Here is a 20,749-nt window from a genome sequence, read left to right on the forward strand (position 1 = left end):
TAGCTTAAAGGCGCTTTATATTTTAAGGTACAGACCCTACAATAATACAGAGAAAACCCCAGCAATCAGAGGACCATCCCCCATGAGCAAGCACTAGGCGACAGTGGGAAGGAAAAACTCCCTTTTAACAGGAAAGCACCAGCAGAAACAGGCCTGAGGAGGGGCGGCCATCTTTCATGACAGTAGATTTATCTGTGTTTGCAATTGGTCAAATGCTTCTAGTGCCTTCTAGTGCATAGCAACACACACTGAAAACCCTGGGTTAACTTACTGAGTTGACGCCCAGCTTCCTCCGACCACTTATCCTGATCACTGATGTTAGACTAAGTAAATCCAGATATCCTGGTTATGCTTAATATTTAACAGGCGTCAGGTCCATTTCTCCCAGCTTTCATGCACACAAAAGTAAACCATCCCAAATAGGTTGACATACAATATTTATTTAGGTTCACAAAAATGATAAGTTAATTATCAGGTAGTCCACAAATATTGTGGGAATGGTCTCATACAGTCATACAAGGGGCAGGGGGGAACATACATGAGAAACCATTTAGGAACAGGCCCACCCAGAAACGCTCTGATATTACCAAATAAAGTATGAAGCATGGAGAAAGGATGAACTTAAAAATTGGTTTAGTCTACGAAAAAAAAGGAAGTTGGTTACTTTTTTTCATTATTATAGCCATTATTTTCCAAATGAGTTTTTTTAGCCTTTAAAAACACAAGTCCCTCAGCTATTCAAAATATTTCTTCTTACTTATCTTTAATGAATGTAAAAAATAAACCGAAAAAAAAGGGGCGGACCCTGCATTTAAAATATTGCCGTATATCAGGATCATCCCTGAAGTGTCCCCCTCAGCAGTATCAATGGACCGAAACTGGTCAAAACTAGAAACCTAAATATTGTAAAAACCCCTCCACAGTACAGTATCTGAGGGTATGTATATATATTTATATATACTGTATATCTCAAAGTAGTCTGTAGTGTCCCCATATTGCCCGTGGTGGGCTTCCTGACGCTGTCTCACACCCATTTCGTTTTCCTCCTCGCATCTAAGACCCCTTTGTCCAATTCTGCCTTTACAGCAAGACATCTATTGCATTTCAGTTACCTTTGGGAATCCCACCGTCACCTTTTCGTCCACCCCTCTCCCCGAAACATGTCTCGACCTCATGTATGTTTGCTACAAAAGATGTTACACATTATGAACACATCATGCAAAGTGGCAATTCGGTTTACAAAGATGGAGTAGTCATGTGTGTGTGTGTGTTTGTTTTAAATCTGTAGCCATTTTAGCTGCATTTGATTCAACCCCCCTCCCCCAAAAAAGAAAGAAGAAAGATCTACCTGAAATCCCACCCATTTCCGAAGCCACCTCTCCCTTTACCCATTAACAAAACATAACAATCAGCATTAGAAACGATATTAAACCATGATTTTTTTTTCCTTTTGTACTAACCAGAATCTCCAGGAAAAAAAGGGAAAAACCCCAAAACAAAACAAATGTATACAGTGGACAGTTGGGCGTCTGAGTCCAGGTCTTAAATCTGTGTCTGGAAAAGCCATTGTAGCGAGGATCAGTGAGCATAAACCAGAGCGGCTGCTGCCTTTAAGAAGAAAACCTTTTAAAAACATGTCCTGTGGCAGCGGTGGCAACAGTTGGTTTAAGAAGAATCCCTGATTGGCTGAAAGAAGTCAGGTGACCACCAGGTGAGGTAAGAGAAGTCCCACCTTCACGATGGGGATGATAGTATGGAGGTGTTTCCTCTAAAAGCCTAAAGTGTGTGTGTGTGTACATTTCTGATTACAAACTGAACATCTGCTCACATGCGTCCACGCTCACACTCAAGTGCGTGATGGTTTCTGAGTCAATCTAAAAAAACAAAAAAACAACTGCATCGCACGTTCCCGTCTCCTCATGCAGCAAAGACCGTTGTGGAAACACAAACACCAGTGGCTGAAAAACACCGGCAGAAAAGATTTAAAAAAGAAGAAGAAGAAACTAAATGAAAAACTGATGTTTGCTGCCTCGAATGTCCTTGAACTGCACATAGATTCCTTGGGCGTGACGATTTTTTTTTTTCATTTCTTGTTTTTTAGTTCAATAATATTTCTTTTATCTATGCATTTACTTAGGAAAAACTAACAAAGATCTCAGTTGCTCTCTTATTACTATGTGTGCGTATCTTTTTTTATTCTTTTTTTTCTGTATTGACGTTTGCATTGGTTTTCTCCTCTTCAAATTGTCCACGTTGAGTTTTTCTTGGTTTGCGTAGAATCTGTCTCTTTCAATATCATCAGTTTTTTTTTTTGTTTTGTTTTGTTTTTTGGGAGGTGGGGGGAAATCCCAAACCCACTTCTAGCCATTTACCCCCCTCCCCCCCTTCCCACATTCATTTCCCGTTTTCCTCCCCTCTCCCTCTCCAACATGGGAGTGTGGGGGGGCGGGCTCTTCAGTCCCATGTGGCCTTCATCTCTCTGCCTCCATTGCTACACTAGCCTTCTGCTCTGCGCCCGTATGCGGGTTCACTCCCGTCGGCCAGGCTGGGCAGGGCTGTGTGGGGGGCTGCCCCTGAGTCCAGAGTCCCTGTGGAGGCTGCGGCACATTAGGTACATTTGATGAGACCCCCCAGCCGCCAACCTGGTGGGGTGGAGGTGAGGTGGCCATGGCGGCGGCCATGGGGCTTCCGCCACTGCCGCTGTTGAAGCTCTCGGAGGCCTTCAGCCGGGAGAACATAGTCAACGCGTCGGGGAAGTTGGGGGGCGTCGCTGGTGTGTTGGCTGGGGTGCACATCTGAGGATGAAGAGAGAAAAAACACAACAACAATCAATGCACGAGTCCAAAACAGGAGTACACACATCCTCACTGAGCTGTTGTGGTTTATTAATAAATGACATTTCAGGCAGAAACCAACTGGATGGGAGGTGGGGCAGCAAACGATTTTTATTTATAAGGGTAACAGGTTAGAAAAAAATAAAAAATAAAAATCACACTGCACTGCAGTACAATAATCTGTGAGACATCATGTTATTTGTGTAACTGACATTATCACTAAAAGGCTAAAGCAGGAATGATATATGTAGTCTCTGCACTGTGGTGTCAGTTTAGATGTGAATTTTCACTGTTACTGAACTTTAATATCTCCATTTATTTCTTGTGCAGTCACTTATTTCCCAGCTCTCAGTTCCTCTGCATTTACTGCAAATCAGTAAACGTGGCATTCATTTGATTGGTGTCACACACAAAAAAACCAGAAGTCATCAGTAACGTCACATTGTGCCTTCAGGTTTTATGATTTTTCAAATTGGATTCCAGTGCATCAGTAACTGAATTGCAGGAGAATTTCAACACTGCTTTATCACTCTGTCATACTGCAAAACTGTATAATAACTGTATAACGTATAACCAACTGCAAGCAAGGACAAACTGTCCTGGCATTAGTAGCAGACCTAAAAAGTTAATAAATCATTCAGTTAAACAGCAGATAATATATTATTGTTATACTGTTAGTTAACAGTTTTGATTATTTCAAGGCAACAGCCGTGCTTCTCTTCTTTGAATCCTGCTAGCTTGAAAACACAACATCACTACTTTCTAATGTTCTACACTTAATGACTGAATATAGTAAAGAACAAAAAAACAAACAAACTGCAGTTTAGTCTGCTGAGAGAGTGACACAATTTGAGTTGTGACACTATAACTTTTATTTTATTATTAACACTACTTCCAGTGTTTCCACAAGTGTCTAATGATTTCTTCTACAAAACTCTGCCAAAGGAGGACCAGAGAGAGCCTTTCCCTTTCATATTATAACTGAGCTGAACTCGTGTACCCAGTTCGCTGTACACCAGTGCAGCTGTGGTGCAGAAAAATGTAGCTGCACATGCCAGTTATAGTTTAAAAAAATAATAAAAATAAGCCCTATTCCATAAATGTACATAAGAAGTGGCCTTTAACAGCACTTAAAGACAGTTATTCCTCCAAGAGAGACAGACTGTTTTACATAACTGAAAGGGAATTTAGGGGAATCCCAGCCACCCGCTGCTTCCTGCCGAGGGTCCTAATGATAACATAACAGCCTGCTGTTTAGGTCCACTTCCTGTTTCATCTCTAGAAGGGCCTCCAATTTGATTTTTGCTGATCTTGCTTTGTGGACACACACAAAAAAAGCATACAAGTGCACATGATGTTCTCATTTTGAACTATGTGTTTATTACGTCATGATTCACAGTTCAAAATGATCGTTATTCATCTTATACCAGGCCCCAGTGCAGGCCTTTCAGTTCTTCCGCTGTCTGAAAAGAACAATCTCCATTTCCTTTTATGGCAACTTGCTTCTGATAGGTTGCCCCTCACAATCTAAAGGTTTAAACCAGGGGTCCCCAATCCCAGTCCACGAGGGCCGGTGTCCCTGCAAGTTTTAGATGCGTCCTTGATCCATCACAGTTGATTTGAATGGATAAATTACCTTCTCAACATGTCTTGAAGTTCTCCAGAGGCCTGGTAATGAACTAATCATATGATTCAGGTGTGTTGACCCAGGTGAGATCTAAGACCTGCAGGGACACCGGCCCTCGTGGACTGGGATTGGGGACCCCTGGTTTAAACAGTAGATTAGAGGGGTTACTGTGATCAGAGTGTGTGTCTGAGAAGACCGTTTTAAGAATATCTTCTCTATCTGATGTCACACAGACTCAACAGGTGGGAAAAAAGTCAGAGCTTAGAGCAGACCTGAGCTTTTGGCTCACAGTAATCAGCATGCATATAACTGGGAGATAGGGTCTTTTTTAGTTATTGTTAATGTCTTAAAAGCTTTACTTAAATACCCCACTTGAACCTGTAAAAGCATTTACAGGTGCTAATAAAAACTGTTTGCTACAATATACCTTTATATAAAAGACACACACAGTCTCCCTGACTTTATTATACTCCTCAGCTCTGACCCTCCTCTGTGTCAGCACTATTATTGTTTTAGTGACACAAGAGCTGTTTCAGTGGCCACCCAGAGTGTGCGCACACTCACACACACACTACACCCATGTGCCAACCAGCTTGCAGTTACCAGGCCATGTAAACAACATGTTTGGCAGATCAAAAATAGAAAGCCTTTATCATCCTCGCTAACGCAGCTTCTCGCGTACTGCTTCATGACCTGCTTCCTACTCACTGTCCCAGCCTAAGTTTATGACCGGAAAAACAACAACCTACTGTTCCTCGGGAGAAGCAGAGGTGGAGCCCTGTTTAGGCAGGAGCGTCGCCACCTAAAAATAAGAGCCAGGGCTGGGAGGGCAGGGCGAGCATCTGCTTGACTAAATAACCCTAAATCATCGTGCCTGAACAATTGAAGAAAACAGCTTGGCAACACAGAGGAGCGGCGTTATATAACACCGAATTTATTTAAGTATGACTGAGCTGGGATGGGCATCTCGAGGAAAATTACTGTTTGATATATGCTAGGAACTGACCACTCTTCAACTTAACCAGCTTTATAAAAACATCTTTCGTTCCCTTTTTCATTCTTCATGGTGTTACTGGAACTTTGAATACAAACTTCCAGTTTTCCCATAAACATCCTACAAGCCTTTTCCCCCCCTTAACACTTACAATCAAAATATCCAACATTTTTGGCTCTTTCATATTTAACTGGAAGTTGTTTTAGAAGTTTCCCAGAATGTAGAGTCACAGGCTCCATGAATCAGCTATGAGGAATAACAGCTGCAGTGACACATGGATATCGGACAAAACAAAAATGTTCACAAGACAAAGGTGGGAAAAATGTTTTCCTTGCTGATGACCAGATCTCAGGGCAACTTGTGGTATCTAATCAGCCCTGAGCTCCACCACCCAGGATGTGCAGACTGTGACACATAGTCTTGGCACACAAACAGCCATCATAGGGAAAAGTAAAAGAAAACAGTGACAGGAACACCATTATTCCCCTCGGGACTGTAATCAAACCACCTTGCCCCCTAAAAGTGCTGTGGCTTGCAGGTTAGTCCTGCGAATGTGCAGGTTCCAGGCCGGGACGGGCCAACCTGAGCATGAGGTTCTCTGAGAGGCAAACCGTGAAAGGTGAGCGCGTCCACTGTGCCGACAGGAAACGCTGGCTCATGTCTCTGAGGCCGCTTCCTGCAGTAAAGAGACACCCTGGAATGCTGAAGTGACCTCTGTGATCCTTCCTGTGCTGCCGGGATTTCTTAAGCCTCACGCTAAGCGTGTGAACTCAGGTAAAAAACAATGCCTCCTTTTCCTTCCTTTCAGGAATGAAAAATGAGGATTAAAATGCTGACACGTGACCTTTGCGCTTGTCTGCTGAGACCTTTGCAACTGACTCACTCATCCATAAACACACACATAAGCAGGTACAAATATACACCTGCAGTTAGCAATGCGACAATACATTTCACCAGCTATAAACAGAAAGCCTCAAACATCGCACGTCGTCCTTGCAGGAGACCTTGGACAGAGCCGGGGACATAGACGATATCGACCCACAGGCATGGGGATCTGCTTCAAAATCACAGCAGCTGTCTTCTCTGCCAGGATGTCTCAGTTTGGATCTGATGGATTATTAAACACCTTCACACTTACAAAAGCTTCAGCAGCGCCCAGACCTGTCAGTGTTGCTACTGTTACAGTGGAACACACAATCACCCATCTATATACACACACAGAAGTCTTCCATACCAAATTTGGGATATACCATATGATATTAACACAGCTAGGCTTTGTTTTGTCTCCAGACAACAGGTGTTATGCTTTATGTGTAGAGCATTAGAGTGGGGAGAAAAAAGAAAACATCAGACCTGCCACCTGCAGAGGTAAACTCTCACACATCCTACAGAGATTAAAGGCATGGCTCGGGTGAAGCGTACTGAGGCAACAGGTTAATGTGTGTTTTCTCTTCATGTGTATTAAGTAGCAGATTAACTCAAGGACAGACTAACACTGCAAGACTGCTGAGACCGGAGTCTTCAGGCCAGGGTTCAAATCCAGCTGGTCCTTGAACAAGCAACAGGCACACACTTAAGTAAGCATAAGTTAAAAATGCAACAAAAGGTGAATAAATGTAACAAAAAAAAAAAACATACACCTCTGATTTCCATGAATATGGTTATAAACTGATCTATACAAGCTTTTAGGCCTTTTGACCTGTGGCTCATATGACATACATCTGCAGAGATCCCATTAAATGGATTTTTTTCCTTCTTACTGTTGCCAAATGCAATGGAGTCATCGGATTGTTGGATTTTCTCTGTGTTATTGTAGGGTCTTAACTTACAAACTTAAATACCTTGTGATAGGTGATTGTTGTTGCGGTTTGGCAGTATATAAACAAAACTAAACTGAATCAAATAACTGTTTTTCTCTTGTTAGAGAGACAAAAAAACTAAAAAACAACCCCTATCTATGGATGAATGAAATCTCTTGGTAAGTTCCACAACAGCAAAGGTGGCAGATAATAAAGGTAATGGTAAATAAAATTGTATAATTTTATAATTATAATTTTATGCATTTCTTTGCATTTCTTGGTGATTATTAAAATGAACGTTAATTAAGATGCGATGCAAGTATAACTGCACAGGTTAACACAGTCACCTGACATTAAAAAGAAAAAATAAATAAATCCCTGGTTTGAAACTGTGACAAAACACAACCCAGCGTACTCCCAATACCGGTTCCAAGCCCGGATAAACAGGAGCGTTCCATCATAAAGGGCATCCAGTGCCAAATCAAATGTGTGGATCAGTTCTTGCGCTAACCCCTTGGAAAATAAGGGAGCGGCCGAAAGTGTCTTTTCTTTGTGAAGGAGCTGCTTGCACATGTGCAAACAGCTTGCACAGTTGCTCTTGTGCTTTTCAGGCAACAGTCATTGTACAACAATTTAACATTTAAGTGAGACCGCACAGGGGGTGCGTGTTGTCATACACATGTTGACATAAAATGTGTCTGCATGGGAGGTTTGCAGTTGTGTCATGCGCATTTAAGTAAAGTAGGATGGGAATCATGCGAGTATTCGAATGGCTCAGTTAGGGATTATTTGATATCTAAGAATATGAGATACTTAACTTAGTTCTATGAGGTAAACTTGCTAAGATAAGTGAAACTACTTGAATGGGTTAAGAAGCTAGGGGGAAAAAAATCAGTAACCCAAAATAAAAAGAGTAAAATACTAGCTTATATTCCTGCAAGTCGAATCTGTTCAGACAGCCAATGTTTCGAAACAGAAGCACATGTTACTGCTGCATTAAAGCGACAACCTTCAAGACAGCAGACTGTGTGTATAAGTGAAAGTAGCAGCATAAGAAGTGCTACAGCACAGAGGTTTGGCTATTGGTAGCAGATATCCAGATGGAGAGACGTGGAGGAATAACAGACAACGAGAAGCCGTTTGTGTTCAAAACAGAGCCAACAGAAAGAGGTTGCCATGGGGACGGTTGTTATGAGGAAGCAGTACAGATCTCCCGTTGATGGGATGGGACGGGACTGAGGCAGACTGTGGTCACAGCAGCCCGGCCTCGTCCACTCTCGCTCTCTTCAAGACCGTTTGAGGAGAAACGTATGGCTTACTGGCAGCGACCGCTCGAAAGACGCCTGGGCTGAGCCTGCGCTGGAGCTACGTAAACCTCATTTTGTGCATGTGTGTGTCCACAAACACAGATGAGCTGAAGTTATTTCCAGTCTAACCAAAGACATTCCTCAGAAATATCAAGTGTGTGCGTGTGTCTGAGTGCCATGCAGGCAGGCTGAAAGCTAGGACATGCTTATCCTCTTTCAAAGCTGTGCTCAGCGTCTGGTTACATTTTGCAAGTGGCGACCCTAACCGACCACCTCCATGTAACATTAACCTTTTACACTTACACACATACACACAGAGCCCCTTTTCAGCCTCTCTGGATTTTTCCGCCCAGCTGACTGATTTTAAGCCAAATTCTGCAACGGATGAAACGTCATCCGTTTGTTTCCATTAATCTAACCGAGGCAAACAAACACTCCTTTGATGAGACAATGTCTCATATTCATGTACAGCAAATAATACTCGTCTATTTCCTTCAAACATGAACACACACGTACAGAGACATTTAAACATGGAAGAAACCAAATTAAAGCCTGCGCAAACACACCGCCCGACAGCAACACATGACATGTAATCCTAGTTTCTTTTTCTCCATGGTTCTCCACTGAAGTGAATTAGTGTAAGTCTATGACATATCCGTTTTCTCTCACCTCTTTTTCTCTCACTTCCTTCTTCCTGTCTCCCTTCCGTCTACGACCTGTTGGATGCACTTCACGCATTCTATGTCAGCTCTCGCAGCAAATTTAGCTGTGAGATCTGAGAGACACACGAATAGTGAGAGCTGACGTCCAAATCCTCTGCTCAAATCCTCTTTGCCGTATATATGTGAACGCACAGTTCTAACCTAAAAACAAATTACTTCTGAGTGCATCACGTCCAAAAATGAGTTTTTAAAATCAGCTTTTTGTTTCAGATAACTTCTTACATTTTTAGATAATTAGGATTTATGAATGTAGCACATTGTTGCACATTAATACTTACAGCAAGTGTTCAGTTTCATAGTCAAAAAATGTTATATCACGTCAAGTCTGAGGGCTATTTTGAAAGCTGACAACCTTATCTTAATGAGGGCAGTGAAGTGGATTGATTCCTATGGCACAGCCTAAACTGTACCCTCTGAAAGGGTGAGAAGCTCAGACAGTTGGAGTTAGCTTGAAGTGGAGTCACTGCTCCTTTGTAGCATGAAAAGAAGTCAAATTAAGTGATTCAGACATCTACTTGTAATGGCTCCTGGGAGTGGGAGGGGGCACTAGGGTAGACTGGAGACTCGATCTCCAGCGAGTCTCTTTTTGCAAGCCACACTGAGCTGAAAGGCGGTGTAGCGCTGGTTCACGTGTGGCTGCACCAAGGAAAACAGCACAAAGACTTCCATCTCCAGCTACAGGCTAAGATGGTGGAGTTCATCTGCATGCTGAGAAACTCAATGGAGAGACAGCTGACTCCACTAAAGTGTAATTTAGCTGTCACCAAGTTTTTTGGCTTAAACTTGCAGAAGAGCACCTTAAACTGTATTGCTTGTCAATTCATTTAACAATGCACACATGCATGTCTGCATACTGTACTGTAATAGCAGCTAATCTTTAGGAAATACCGAGTCAAAATATATCTACAAACATTGACACAAAGGTACGCTAAATTTAACTTCCTTTACAAAGGATTCCTTGGATCATTTTGGCATTCCTTTCCTTACGACAGGCTATTCCTGCATGCGCCTATCAGACTCATGTTTAGGAGCATCTTATTCAGGGTCCATGGGTTTGGCTGTTTGTCTTCAAACAATGCCATTATAAAAAAGGTGCTTAGCCTTAATTCAACTGTTTCACAGCTTCCAGTTACAGATCTTAAATGGGCTCTTCTGGATCTGCAGAAAAGAAAACAGCAGGATGTGCATGAGTGCTCTAAGGCGCTGGATGTGTGGGAAGATGTGCGATTCCCAGCAACACCAGGTCAGGACTAGTTTTAGGTTTATTTACATTACACAAGTTTGGAGAAGTGTGTATGCTTTGTGAAACATTCGCTTTAATTGTATTGTGTTTGTTTGGACTTGTAAGGGGAAAAAATGCCGCTTTAAACTACACAGATCTGTGTCCGTTCGTGAGGAACACTGCAGCAGTGTGAGAGACCGCGCACACTACTGCAAAAGAGGATGGATATTAATCTCTGACATGAAGTATTTATAACTTGAAAGCCAAGAACAACAACATGACATGAAATGCCTCCTTAATTTATTAAACTGCTGGCAGAGCGTGGAGACTGGGAGCTGGAATTAGTGTTGACTATAGCATGCTTTTAAAACACGGGGCAACCTCAACATGATGACAGTTTAACAAAAGTATGTCCAATTTAAAACAAAAAACAACAACAGCAAAAATAAATAAAATAAAATCACTGTTTTAAGTTCATTTAATTACTGATGTTCGACACCAGATTTACTTGTAATTTGACATCGCAAACCACAAACACAAACAGATGGATCAACATAAATCTTGAAGAGAAATTATAGAGAGGAAGAAATGGCTAAAAGGCTAATGGCAGCAGGAGGAGCTCTGGCAAGACAAAGCTGAAACAAAATGGAAAGGAGGGCAGACAGAAAAAAAGCAGAAAACGCTGAATAGCCCATTGCTGCATTAAGAGTACATGATTCTGCCTGCCTGCCTTTTAAATGTTTAAATAGGGAGTGTCCTTATGTGTGAGCCATTACTGTTTTTTGTTTTGAAGCTGCAGCTCAGTAGTTAGGTCCCAGTGCAGTTATTATGAAGAAGAAAAACGAATAAACGGGCATTTCATTTTAAAATCAGCTTCTTCTGGTTCTGATGCTAAATCAGTAAATATAAAATAGCTGCTTTGTTCATGTTTGTAGAAATGCTAATGAGGATTTTATGTTAATTGAAAAGCCGTGTGATTAAAACTGCTATTTAACAAACATGCAGGCTGCCTGTTTAAACAGAGGATGTGACCATTTAGAAACAATAGTCTTATGAAACCAAAGACAGCACAAAAACTGTTTGCTTGTCACACCTGACACGTTTATAATACTCCTACAAATGCTTCTCAAAGCATGCTCGGACGTCAGGTATCGCTTGCACGTAGTGGAGAAACTCCAAACAACTGGATTTCCATTCATCCGTTTGCAAACATCCTCTCCAAACTCAAAGAAACTGTAGATTCTTTTAGCATTCGAGGTCTGACATCATATCGACACTATCGCAGTAAACTAAACCAGGCGAGGCAGCTTCTCTAAGTTTTTATCATCCCAGCGCACAGCTTACCAACAACGAGGTGACAGTTGGGGTTTCTGGGAGTGGCTGGACGTCAGATCTGGCCGTTTTTTTTGCTGAACTAAATAAAGGAAGCAAAACAGGTGCCGCTGAACGTTTCAAGTGACCATCGCCTCCCCTCAGTTTCTAGCAGCTGAGTCCCGCTGACTCTTTGAACATATGCATGTGAGCTAATACTGTACACACACTCGCACAGAGCTCTGTCTGGAATGTGCTCCAGAGAAATTCCGTTGATCATTAGCTCGGATGTTCTGTTTTGGTGTGCATGTGTTATGACGCTGTTAAATAAGGAAGGAGAATGAGAAAGAGAAACAAAGAAGTGAGAAGCAATGAAAGTCAGATAACAGCAACAGAACTACAAATACGGGAGAACTGGGAGTGTGACCAGCTGCACACACTGTGCCCCTCACAACAGGCTAACAATAGGTGTTCAGTGGAACTCATATCTAGAAAAAGGAGTTTGGCAAGGAAACAATTAGGCCAAAGGTCATCGTGACAGAGAACCAATCACAGGTGCACTTGGATTCAGCCTGCCTAAAAGACACCCTTCTTAAAGCTGTGCATACTCAGATACATCACAATTAGCTTTTGTTTTACCTCAAACACACACACACATGTCAGATCTTTGTTATCAGTATTGATGCAAACCAATAACGCCAACTACAAGTGTAAAAAAGACATTATCAGTATGCTGAAGTTAAAAGCCTTTGTACATATTAAAACACAAAAAAAATGCTCAATGTTCAAATGTTTAAAGTGTTGGCTCCATACAAAACGCAAAGAGTATCTTCCATCCAAAATTCCTGTTCACAATACTACCAATCTGTTTTATCCTAAAAAAAAATAATGCATTAAATTATTGCAAATCAAGTATCATCAAAATTTGTTAACTTTTCAATTAAATCCAAGACTATTAGCTAGCAAAAGAGATCAGAGACTGGTGATGAGTTAAAGGTCAGGAATGCGAGTCGGGAAAGCGATGGATATGGCCCGGAAAGAACCCCGCTGGAATAGCAGGACTAAGTACCAGCGATACATGGCTGAGAATCAGCTGACCACAGCCTGATTGCAGTGCTGCAGCCACCTGAGCAAAACAGGGCAGACACAATGTGGCAACACTGCCTTCATTCAACACACAAGGGTGCTATGTGCTGCTTGTGTTTTCTGAGCCATATGCCTAACTCCTGTGTGTGTGTGTGTGTGTGTGTGTGTGCGTGTGCGCGCGTGTGTACCCTGTGACTCTTAGAAACAGTGAAACCCAATCTAACTCGACCGCTCATAAACACATCTGGTCCTCACAACCATCCCACATGGATTCCCATTCCCTAAGTCCCTTGAGCCAAAGTTCCTGTGTGTTTGGGTGTGTGTAGCTGCATGCATGCCTTTCTGTGTGTGTTTGTGGGTCTGTGTGTGTGGTAAGGGTTCTGGGAAGTTGTTCTCCTGGAAACATGCAGGGCAACATGCTGGAGCATGCAGAGCGCAGGCCAAGCCTCTTCTGATGTGGTTAGGTGCTTGGCATGGCTATGTGACACACACACACACACACACACACACACACACACACACACACACACACACAGATGCATGCACATGCGTTGACAACATTAGCAGATCTAGACACGATTAACTCTGCAATCTGAGACACTGATGCATGCACACCCATGGGATTACAAACACATGACATCACAAAACGCTGTGAGAAAACAAACTGGATTTAAAATTAATGCACTTCTGTCAGTAATGTCTGTAACAGGACAGAGGACACTCTGTTTTGATTGTGACAGAGACACAAAGCAGCTTTGTGTTAACTCTGTTATTGTATCTTCCACCCAAATACCTGGCATTGCCATGCCATTTCCTCATTTCAGCCCAAAGCTAAACACCCAACGTTGCTCGTTTTCATTCATTCCTCACTGGCATTAAAGAGACAGTCCAAGCATCCTTGATTAACTTTGGTTAGCCTTTCCTGACGAGCGGAAACAGGTTGAGAAACTGAGAGGGAGAGAAATGGGAGCAGACAGTCGTCCATGTTGTCACATAGTGATTTATGGAGGTAATTATACCTCTGCTCTTCTGCATGAGCACACCACACACTTCTCAGGAATTAGCTCTTACATGGATGAGGAAAAGTTGGGATTTCGAGAAAAAAAAATCTTGTTTTTAAAGCCACACCCGGACACAGAAAACCCACTGTTTGTAGTTACAAAAAAACCCCACCTCAAACACACAATCACACACAGAACCCTCCTCCTTTCTCCTGCTGAGTGTTCATATTGCTGGGAAACAGCCTTTAAACAACCTCACGCCTACTTTTATCACTGCCCAGCAGTGCTCTAGACTGTTTTTCTACATCACTGCACGCAGCCAGTCTGCGCTGAACGTTGCCCTTCATAAAATCGGTTCCATCCACCTCACGCGTGATGCTTGCAACAAAAGGCAACAATAAAAATGTGATCATTCAAACTATATAGCACATTGTTTTGGACTGCATCGTGTTGCAGGTATATAGACCAGGATGAGTTGGTCTTAGGATCAGAATCATTCAAAGGCCTTTAAAATCATGTTTTGAAGGTTACTTTCTGTTTGTATTTAACCATTACACTCAGAAACAATCGGAAAGAGACAAGGCCCGATCCACAGGACATGAACAGGGGACAGTCACAAAGGACGTGACTCTAGATGTGTTCAAAAGGGAAAAGGGAGGGTGAAATATTTCCTGAGGAGCATTTTTTTTATCCTGACCTACTAAGCCAACGTGCTTTTTAACACCACAGCCCTGACTTCATTCAATAGGACCTCAGTAGACTTCCTTTAACAGCAGTGAGTGACAAAAAACATACTCATTTAAACCAGACTCTGTGGCTTAGTTAGTTTGCGCTGGGCTTAGTCACATGATGGGGGTCACATGTGGAAGTCATCCTGTTGGGCTACTTCCTCATCTGTGGTCACATGAGTATTCATTCACTTTATTGTGGCTGTATGTGTGTTTGTGCATGCCCTACATTGAGAAATATTAATCATGGAAAACAGTGATACTAGTGTGAACACACAGCATCAGTGTTTGCCCTACAAAGACACACAAAGAACCACATGGAGACGGGGAGTTACACCGTCTAGACAACATTAATCAGAAAACATGATGACTGAATTGATGATGAGGTTTTCGCAGACTTGCTCATGTACATTTTCCCCATGAAATCATTTGTTTTGTTTTGTTTTGTTTTGTTCAAACAAATGACCAATCGTTTTCTGTTAATTACAGTCATGAGACAAGACAATGAAAAGGGTGAGGATTTACTGACCGCCGATGTGGCAGATTTTTAACAGGACAAACGATAGAGTAAATGAGAAATAGCTCAAAATTTTAAACCGTCAATTAATTTTTATAAAATCCCTGGAAAAATAAGCTCAGAACGGCTCTTAAATACATAAAACGGGCAGAGGTGCTACAGAATTTGCATAATATTTGATATGAGGAATTAGCATCAAAACAGCCCGCAGCAACAGACGTACAACCCAGAAAACACACGTTCCAAGTGTGAATGAAACGAAACGATATGTTGTTGTAGGGCTGCTGAAAAGAGGATGGTTATAAAACAGGAAATACAGAATCATTTCTAGAACTGTTGTGTGTTGGCTCTGTAAAAAGCCAACATAGTGAGCCGTGTAGACTGAGCACCAGGAGCACTTGCTACGTTCAATGTGAAAGGGTCCATTTTGGGTTAGTGCAAGCATTGCATCCTGCAGGAATGTAATGTGGTTGCAGTGTTTGTATGTACAGAGGAAAAATCTGGGAGTAGACTGGAGGAGGTTACACAAAACACAGAGCAGATTAGGCTGTGATTAGGCCATGTGAAGTAGGTGCAAGCTTTGATGACTTCATTCAAAAACACAAAAATGAATGGACAATCTGGTGCAGATAGCATCCACATGTGGTTGTGTACTCTGTGAGTCATGCAGCAACGTATGTAGAAACAAACGGGAGGTAAATGCATGTCTGTGCAGAAATTGCAGCTCTTTAACATGATACACCAACACCCAGGCCCTCCTGTGAGTCAGTAAAAGAAAATTATAATGACAAGAGCTTTAGCCAACTCCTCCTGCATTCACAGCATTACATAAGATTGTACTGGTGAGTGGACCCAGTAACCCCACTATTTGATATGGGCTATAACCCTCTGACAGAACGCACAAATGATTCATTACCAAAGCGCAGATAAACAAAAATCAGGGTCAAGCTAGCTTATAAATCCTTATCGGCCAGCACTTTGTTTAGAGATAAAACGCATGTTCTTAAACAACAGCACTTTTGAACTTGAGGTGATTTAAATTTTAGGACGCCAAATTTAGATAGGAACATGATTCGCCAAACCTTACTCTGGCTCACACATTGTCTTTGGGACTTTAACCCCCCCTCAAAAAACAAAAACCCACAATGGCACAAATCAGTTCACCGAATGGCATCTGTAAACTAACTGATCTATGTGGCGTCCTAATGTTGCTCCACTGCCAACAAACCCATGCCTGTGCGTGGGTTAAAGGCTTCAGTTTGTATTGCGACACAAAAAAAAACGACCGTATTTAAAACACAAATCTGGCTGAAGAGAGACAGCATGGCAGAGAGAGTGTGTGCTGGAGTTAGGAGTGAGAGCAAAGTGGATTAGGTGTGTATACCAACGAACGCTGTGGCACGATAAGCTGCAGCAAGGTTGGACACGCTGCCCTGCTGTAGTACTGTTGTGACTCACACAAAAACACCCACACTTGTGCATGCACAAAATACAAATCTGTGTATGAAAAAAGTGTGCGAGCGCAAATAGATATACAAAAGGAAAAAAAGAAGAACGTGAACCTGTGATTATGCAAGATCACATCCATAACAATAACACAATAGACACACACACACACACAGGTGAGCCGCATTCTGACTTTCCTCATCCGGTCTCTGCAGCATGCTCAGCTCCCGTTTGGCACACAGCACAGGGCAGCTCTTGGCAAAGTGTTTACTCGCAAATTAAAGTGAGACATTTCATGAGCTAAATGGAAGCTTGAGATGCTCTTATTGAGTGATCAGATGATAAAGGAGGCCTGTCGTGCTCTCTTACAAAAATGCTGATTTACTTAAAAACGAAAAGAAGAAAAAAGACTGCGCTCAGTGTGAACACTTACCACCCAAAAGCATAGAAATGCACACGAGCGCACACTAAAACACAATGCAATAAAAAAAATATCAAATCCTCTTTTTTTCTTTTATCCCTCCTCCAGATACTTGAGGCTAAAACGATCAGCAGTTTAATGACTTTGAGAGAATGCGAAAACATAATGGCGGACAATTTTGTCCAAAATAAATAAAATAAAAACAATACTCTCACGTCTACGTCAGGCTCTTCCAGCTGCCATGCACTGCAGCTGAAAACAAAGGCATGTGTGCTGCCAAAGTGCACTGCTGCAAAGAGCCCAAATACTGCTCATGTTTCATAATATTCAACCCCTGTGTGTGTGTGTGTGTGTGCGTGCGTCTGTGTATACAGAGTCTCCTACAGCACAAACGCCTTCCTGTTAACTGTGCTCTGATTCGTCTCCCCCGTAACGTGCACTGTGTTGGAGGGGGGGAGCAGCTACAACGCAATGAGACAAAAACGGGTGAATTACTGACGGCAAATGCAGCAGCAGCACGAGGGTCTATTTGAGAGAGGCAGCTGTCTTCCTGGAAAGAGGTTTTTTTTTTTCCTCTTCTCACTTACTCAGAAAAAGAGGCCCTTCCTTCCGTTATGCAGCCCAGCTAATACAATGAAAAATGAGGTGTTTTTTTAATCCAACATTCAACATTCTTCCTCCTTTGTGTACACACACAATCTCTCTTCCTCTCTCTCTTCTGCTTTGTGAGTGTAGCTGCTGCATGCCTGCTAGTGTGTTTATTTCTGGAAGCTCACAACATGGCCGACATGTGCTTTGTTATTGTTAGTACAACATCATATCTCTAGGTCTATAAGGGCTGTTCCCCTGCCCCCATCCCACCCAAAACAAGCAGAGCAGGTAGCCTTAAAGAGACACCAGCCTAAACAACATTCTGTGTCTAAAGAGAAGAAGGAAGGGTATGTATTTAAAAGAACTAGATTGTCATCAACCCCCTCCTCCTCTTCATCCTCCTCACACTCACCATTTGATGATGATGGCCATATGGAATATTTGTTTCTTGAAAAAAGGCACTGAGGGCAGTCTAAAACGAAACACAGAAAACAAATGACATTTTTTAACTGGCAGCCAGAAGCAAGAAACACAGCTACCGGGCAATTTCTGCTGTAATGCGCGTTTTTATGACACAATACAAAGAGCGTGTTGTGAAGAGAAAAAATAAAAGTACAGCTTGATCTATGGCCGACTGAGCGCAGACTATAATGTACCAAAGTAGTCCTTTGTAGGCTAGTCGATACAACACGGCGGTCATCTTTATTGCGTAATAGTACTCTAGCCTCGCCTGTTCACTGCTGTCATGTATCGGATTATAGTATTTAATCTAGAGTGAGGTCTAATTGGATAGCTGTACTGCGTTACTGTGTACTTTCAACGGATTTACTTCAGCTAAAGCACAGATAGCTCTACTTTAAATACAGCCAAAGTTATAGCATGAAAGTAGCCACATTAAAAAAGAGGGAGGGGGTAACACTAACGCTTTGTTTAGTGTTAAAAAGCTTAAAAGACATAAAAATTTAAAAAATAAATAAATATGGGTAAGGGTATGCAGACACGCTTAAATGAAAGCTAGCAGTGGGTGAGACGTAAACATTAGCCGTGTGGCTGCTAACGTTAAGCCGCTCGAGCTTTATTTTCTTTTCTGGCTCCCCCCCACACTCCTTTACCTCGAACTGCCAATGTGCCGCTTGCAAAAGCTGCTTCGCTTGGTCTGCCGCACAACCCGCCGTTAGGACGAACTGGTTAATCATGACTTGATGTTTGAGTTCATCCATTTTCGACGAAGCCCGTGTCCTACTCGCGGCGGCTGGCTCTGAAGCAGACTTTCGACCGTTTTTTCCTCTTTCTTCACTCGAGTTGTATTCCGTTCCCTCTGCCTCAGTCGTCCACCATTACAGCCGGTTGAGCAAACACAAATATTTACTGTAGGAGCGGTAGTGGAAGGAACCAGACGTGATTGACAAAAGCACGCAGCCAATCACGTGAGAGCACCGCCGGTGGGACTTGTATGCCGCAAGGGAAGGGTCTCGTTTCGGCGTGTGTTTATCCGGCTTCTTCCGGTTAATTTTGACACCTACGCGCACATTAAACGAAAACAGTTCACATTTGTAAAAAGGTTTGAAAACACGGCACACCCACAGTGTCAAATTCGCCGCGAACGGGGGTTAACCTCACACCGCAGGAATCTCAGAAAGGGTTTGTTTTGGACTACAAATCCCGTGAGCACGCGCTTTGTTTGTAAAGCTCCAGAAGGCGAGGCTTTTGTGAATGACGGCCGCTCTCGTCCAATTCCCAGGCTCGCTGTGTCGCTACCTCGCCAAATATGGTAAACAAATCCACCATCGCCAATTACATCGCTCCGAGTTAAATTAGGGACAGCCGACAGCCGTGGGTGAATAGCGTCGTGTCTGCTCTGGGCAGTTTCTCACAAAACTACCTCTCACTTTTGTGTGTTTGTGTGTGTGTGTGTGTGTCATATCAGTGCCGCAGCATATCAGTGCGGACTGCGGCGGTACTACAGCCTTTCGCATCCTCATTTCTCCTTTGTTGAAATAACAGTCTCTGTTTACATTGATGGGTTGCAGGGCAAATTCCCCTTTTTTCCCTTTCACTTGCCCAAGGACTTGCCAACAGGTTAGTTAATCGGTAGCATGTCATTTTTTAGTAAACAGGACACTGTGTTTTGTTTTTTAAATCCACATGTAGTTATTCAGTAGTTACACGTTACCACAATAATGAGGGTATAATTTAAAATCTCTAAACAAATAAAATTAATATGAAATAATGTGAGACCGCAGTCGAGTCCTGGTTTCTGTGACAATGAATAAACAATAGATTATTAGGGTAGTTACACTGGGCCAATTAACTGACTGGAAACACTCCCGTCTGGTTTGCGCTCAGCATTTAAGTCAAAGGCAATAAATGAGCAACTACGTGGGCGGATTAGAGTGTGCAAAGGCAGCATACTTCTAAAACATCAGATTTAGTGCAGACTGTGTGTAAAACGAGCTTTCTGATATCACACACGGCGCTTGGAATTGTGGGTAAGTGTAAACTGTAAGGGCAGCACGGTGCCTCACAACAAGAAGGTCCTGAGTTCAATTCCACCCTCAGGCCGGGGTCTTTCTGTGTGGAGTTTGCATGTTCTCTCCCCAGCTTCCTCTCACAGTCCAAAGACTTGGAAACTCTAAATTGCCCAAGAGAGTGAATGTGAGTACATATGGTTGTCTGTGTATATGTGTTAGCCCTGCTGCGACAGACTGGCGACCTGTCCACGGTGTACCCTGCCTCTCGCACTAAGACAGCTGGCATAGGCTCCAGCGCCCCCCACGGACCTGAAAAACGATAAGCGGAAGCGAATGGATGTAAACTGTAAACATTTGTTTGTAGCAGCTGTGGCTGTTTGATGGAGCAAAGAGTGGAAACAGAGACACCTGCTGGTCAAAGGAAGTTTTAAAAAAAGAAACTGAAGTTAAAGTACAGCTGCAGTACTGAGATCCTTTGTTATCATTTCTAAATATTTTTATCCTTAGATTGTTTGTGTGATTCACACATGAAAATGATCCTTATTTATATTATGCTGGGCAGTGCAGTGATGCAGCACTTCTGTCTGACCACTGTCTGAAATTGGAAGTTTTAGCATGGCATAGATTAAATGGGTAGAAAACGGACTATTACTGACTATTTAAAGCTTTAGC

At 42.5% G+C, this 20,749-nt stretch overlaps 1 protein-coding gene across 1 annotated transcript; it reads right to left on the reverse strand.

Annotated features, from left to right (window-relative positions):
• Positions 1-420: 420 nt before the first annotated feature.
• On the reverse strand, positions 421-19,017 carry ubald1a (UBA-like domain containing 1a). Its single transcript, XM_006800896.3, has 3 exons — positions 18,719-19,017; positions 18,019-18,078; positions 421-2,795 (listed from the first exon to the last, which is right to left on the reverse strand). The coding sequence occupies exons 1-3, from the start codon at positions 18,824-18,826 to the stop codon at positions 2,472-2,474; spliced, it is 492 nt and encodes a 163-aa protein (XP_006800959.1). The 5' UTR covers positions 18,827-19,017; the 3' UTR covers positions 421-2,471.
• Between the last annotated feature and the right edge of the window lie 1,732 nt (positions 19,018-20,749).

This window comes from Neolamprologus brichardi, chromosome 8 (genome assembly GCF_056152115.1).
Source record: "Neolamprologus brichardi isolate AB-2024 chromosome 8, ASM5615211v1, whole genome shotgun sequence".
NCBI lineage: Eukaryota > Metazoa > Chordata > Actinopteri > Cichliformes > Cichlidae > Neolamprologus > Neolamprologus brichardi.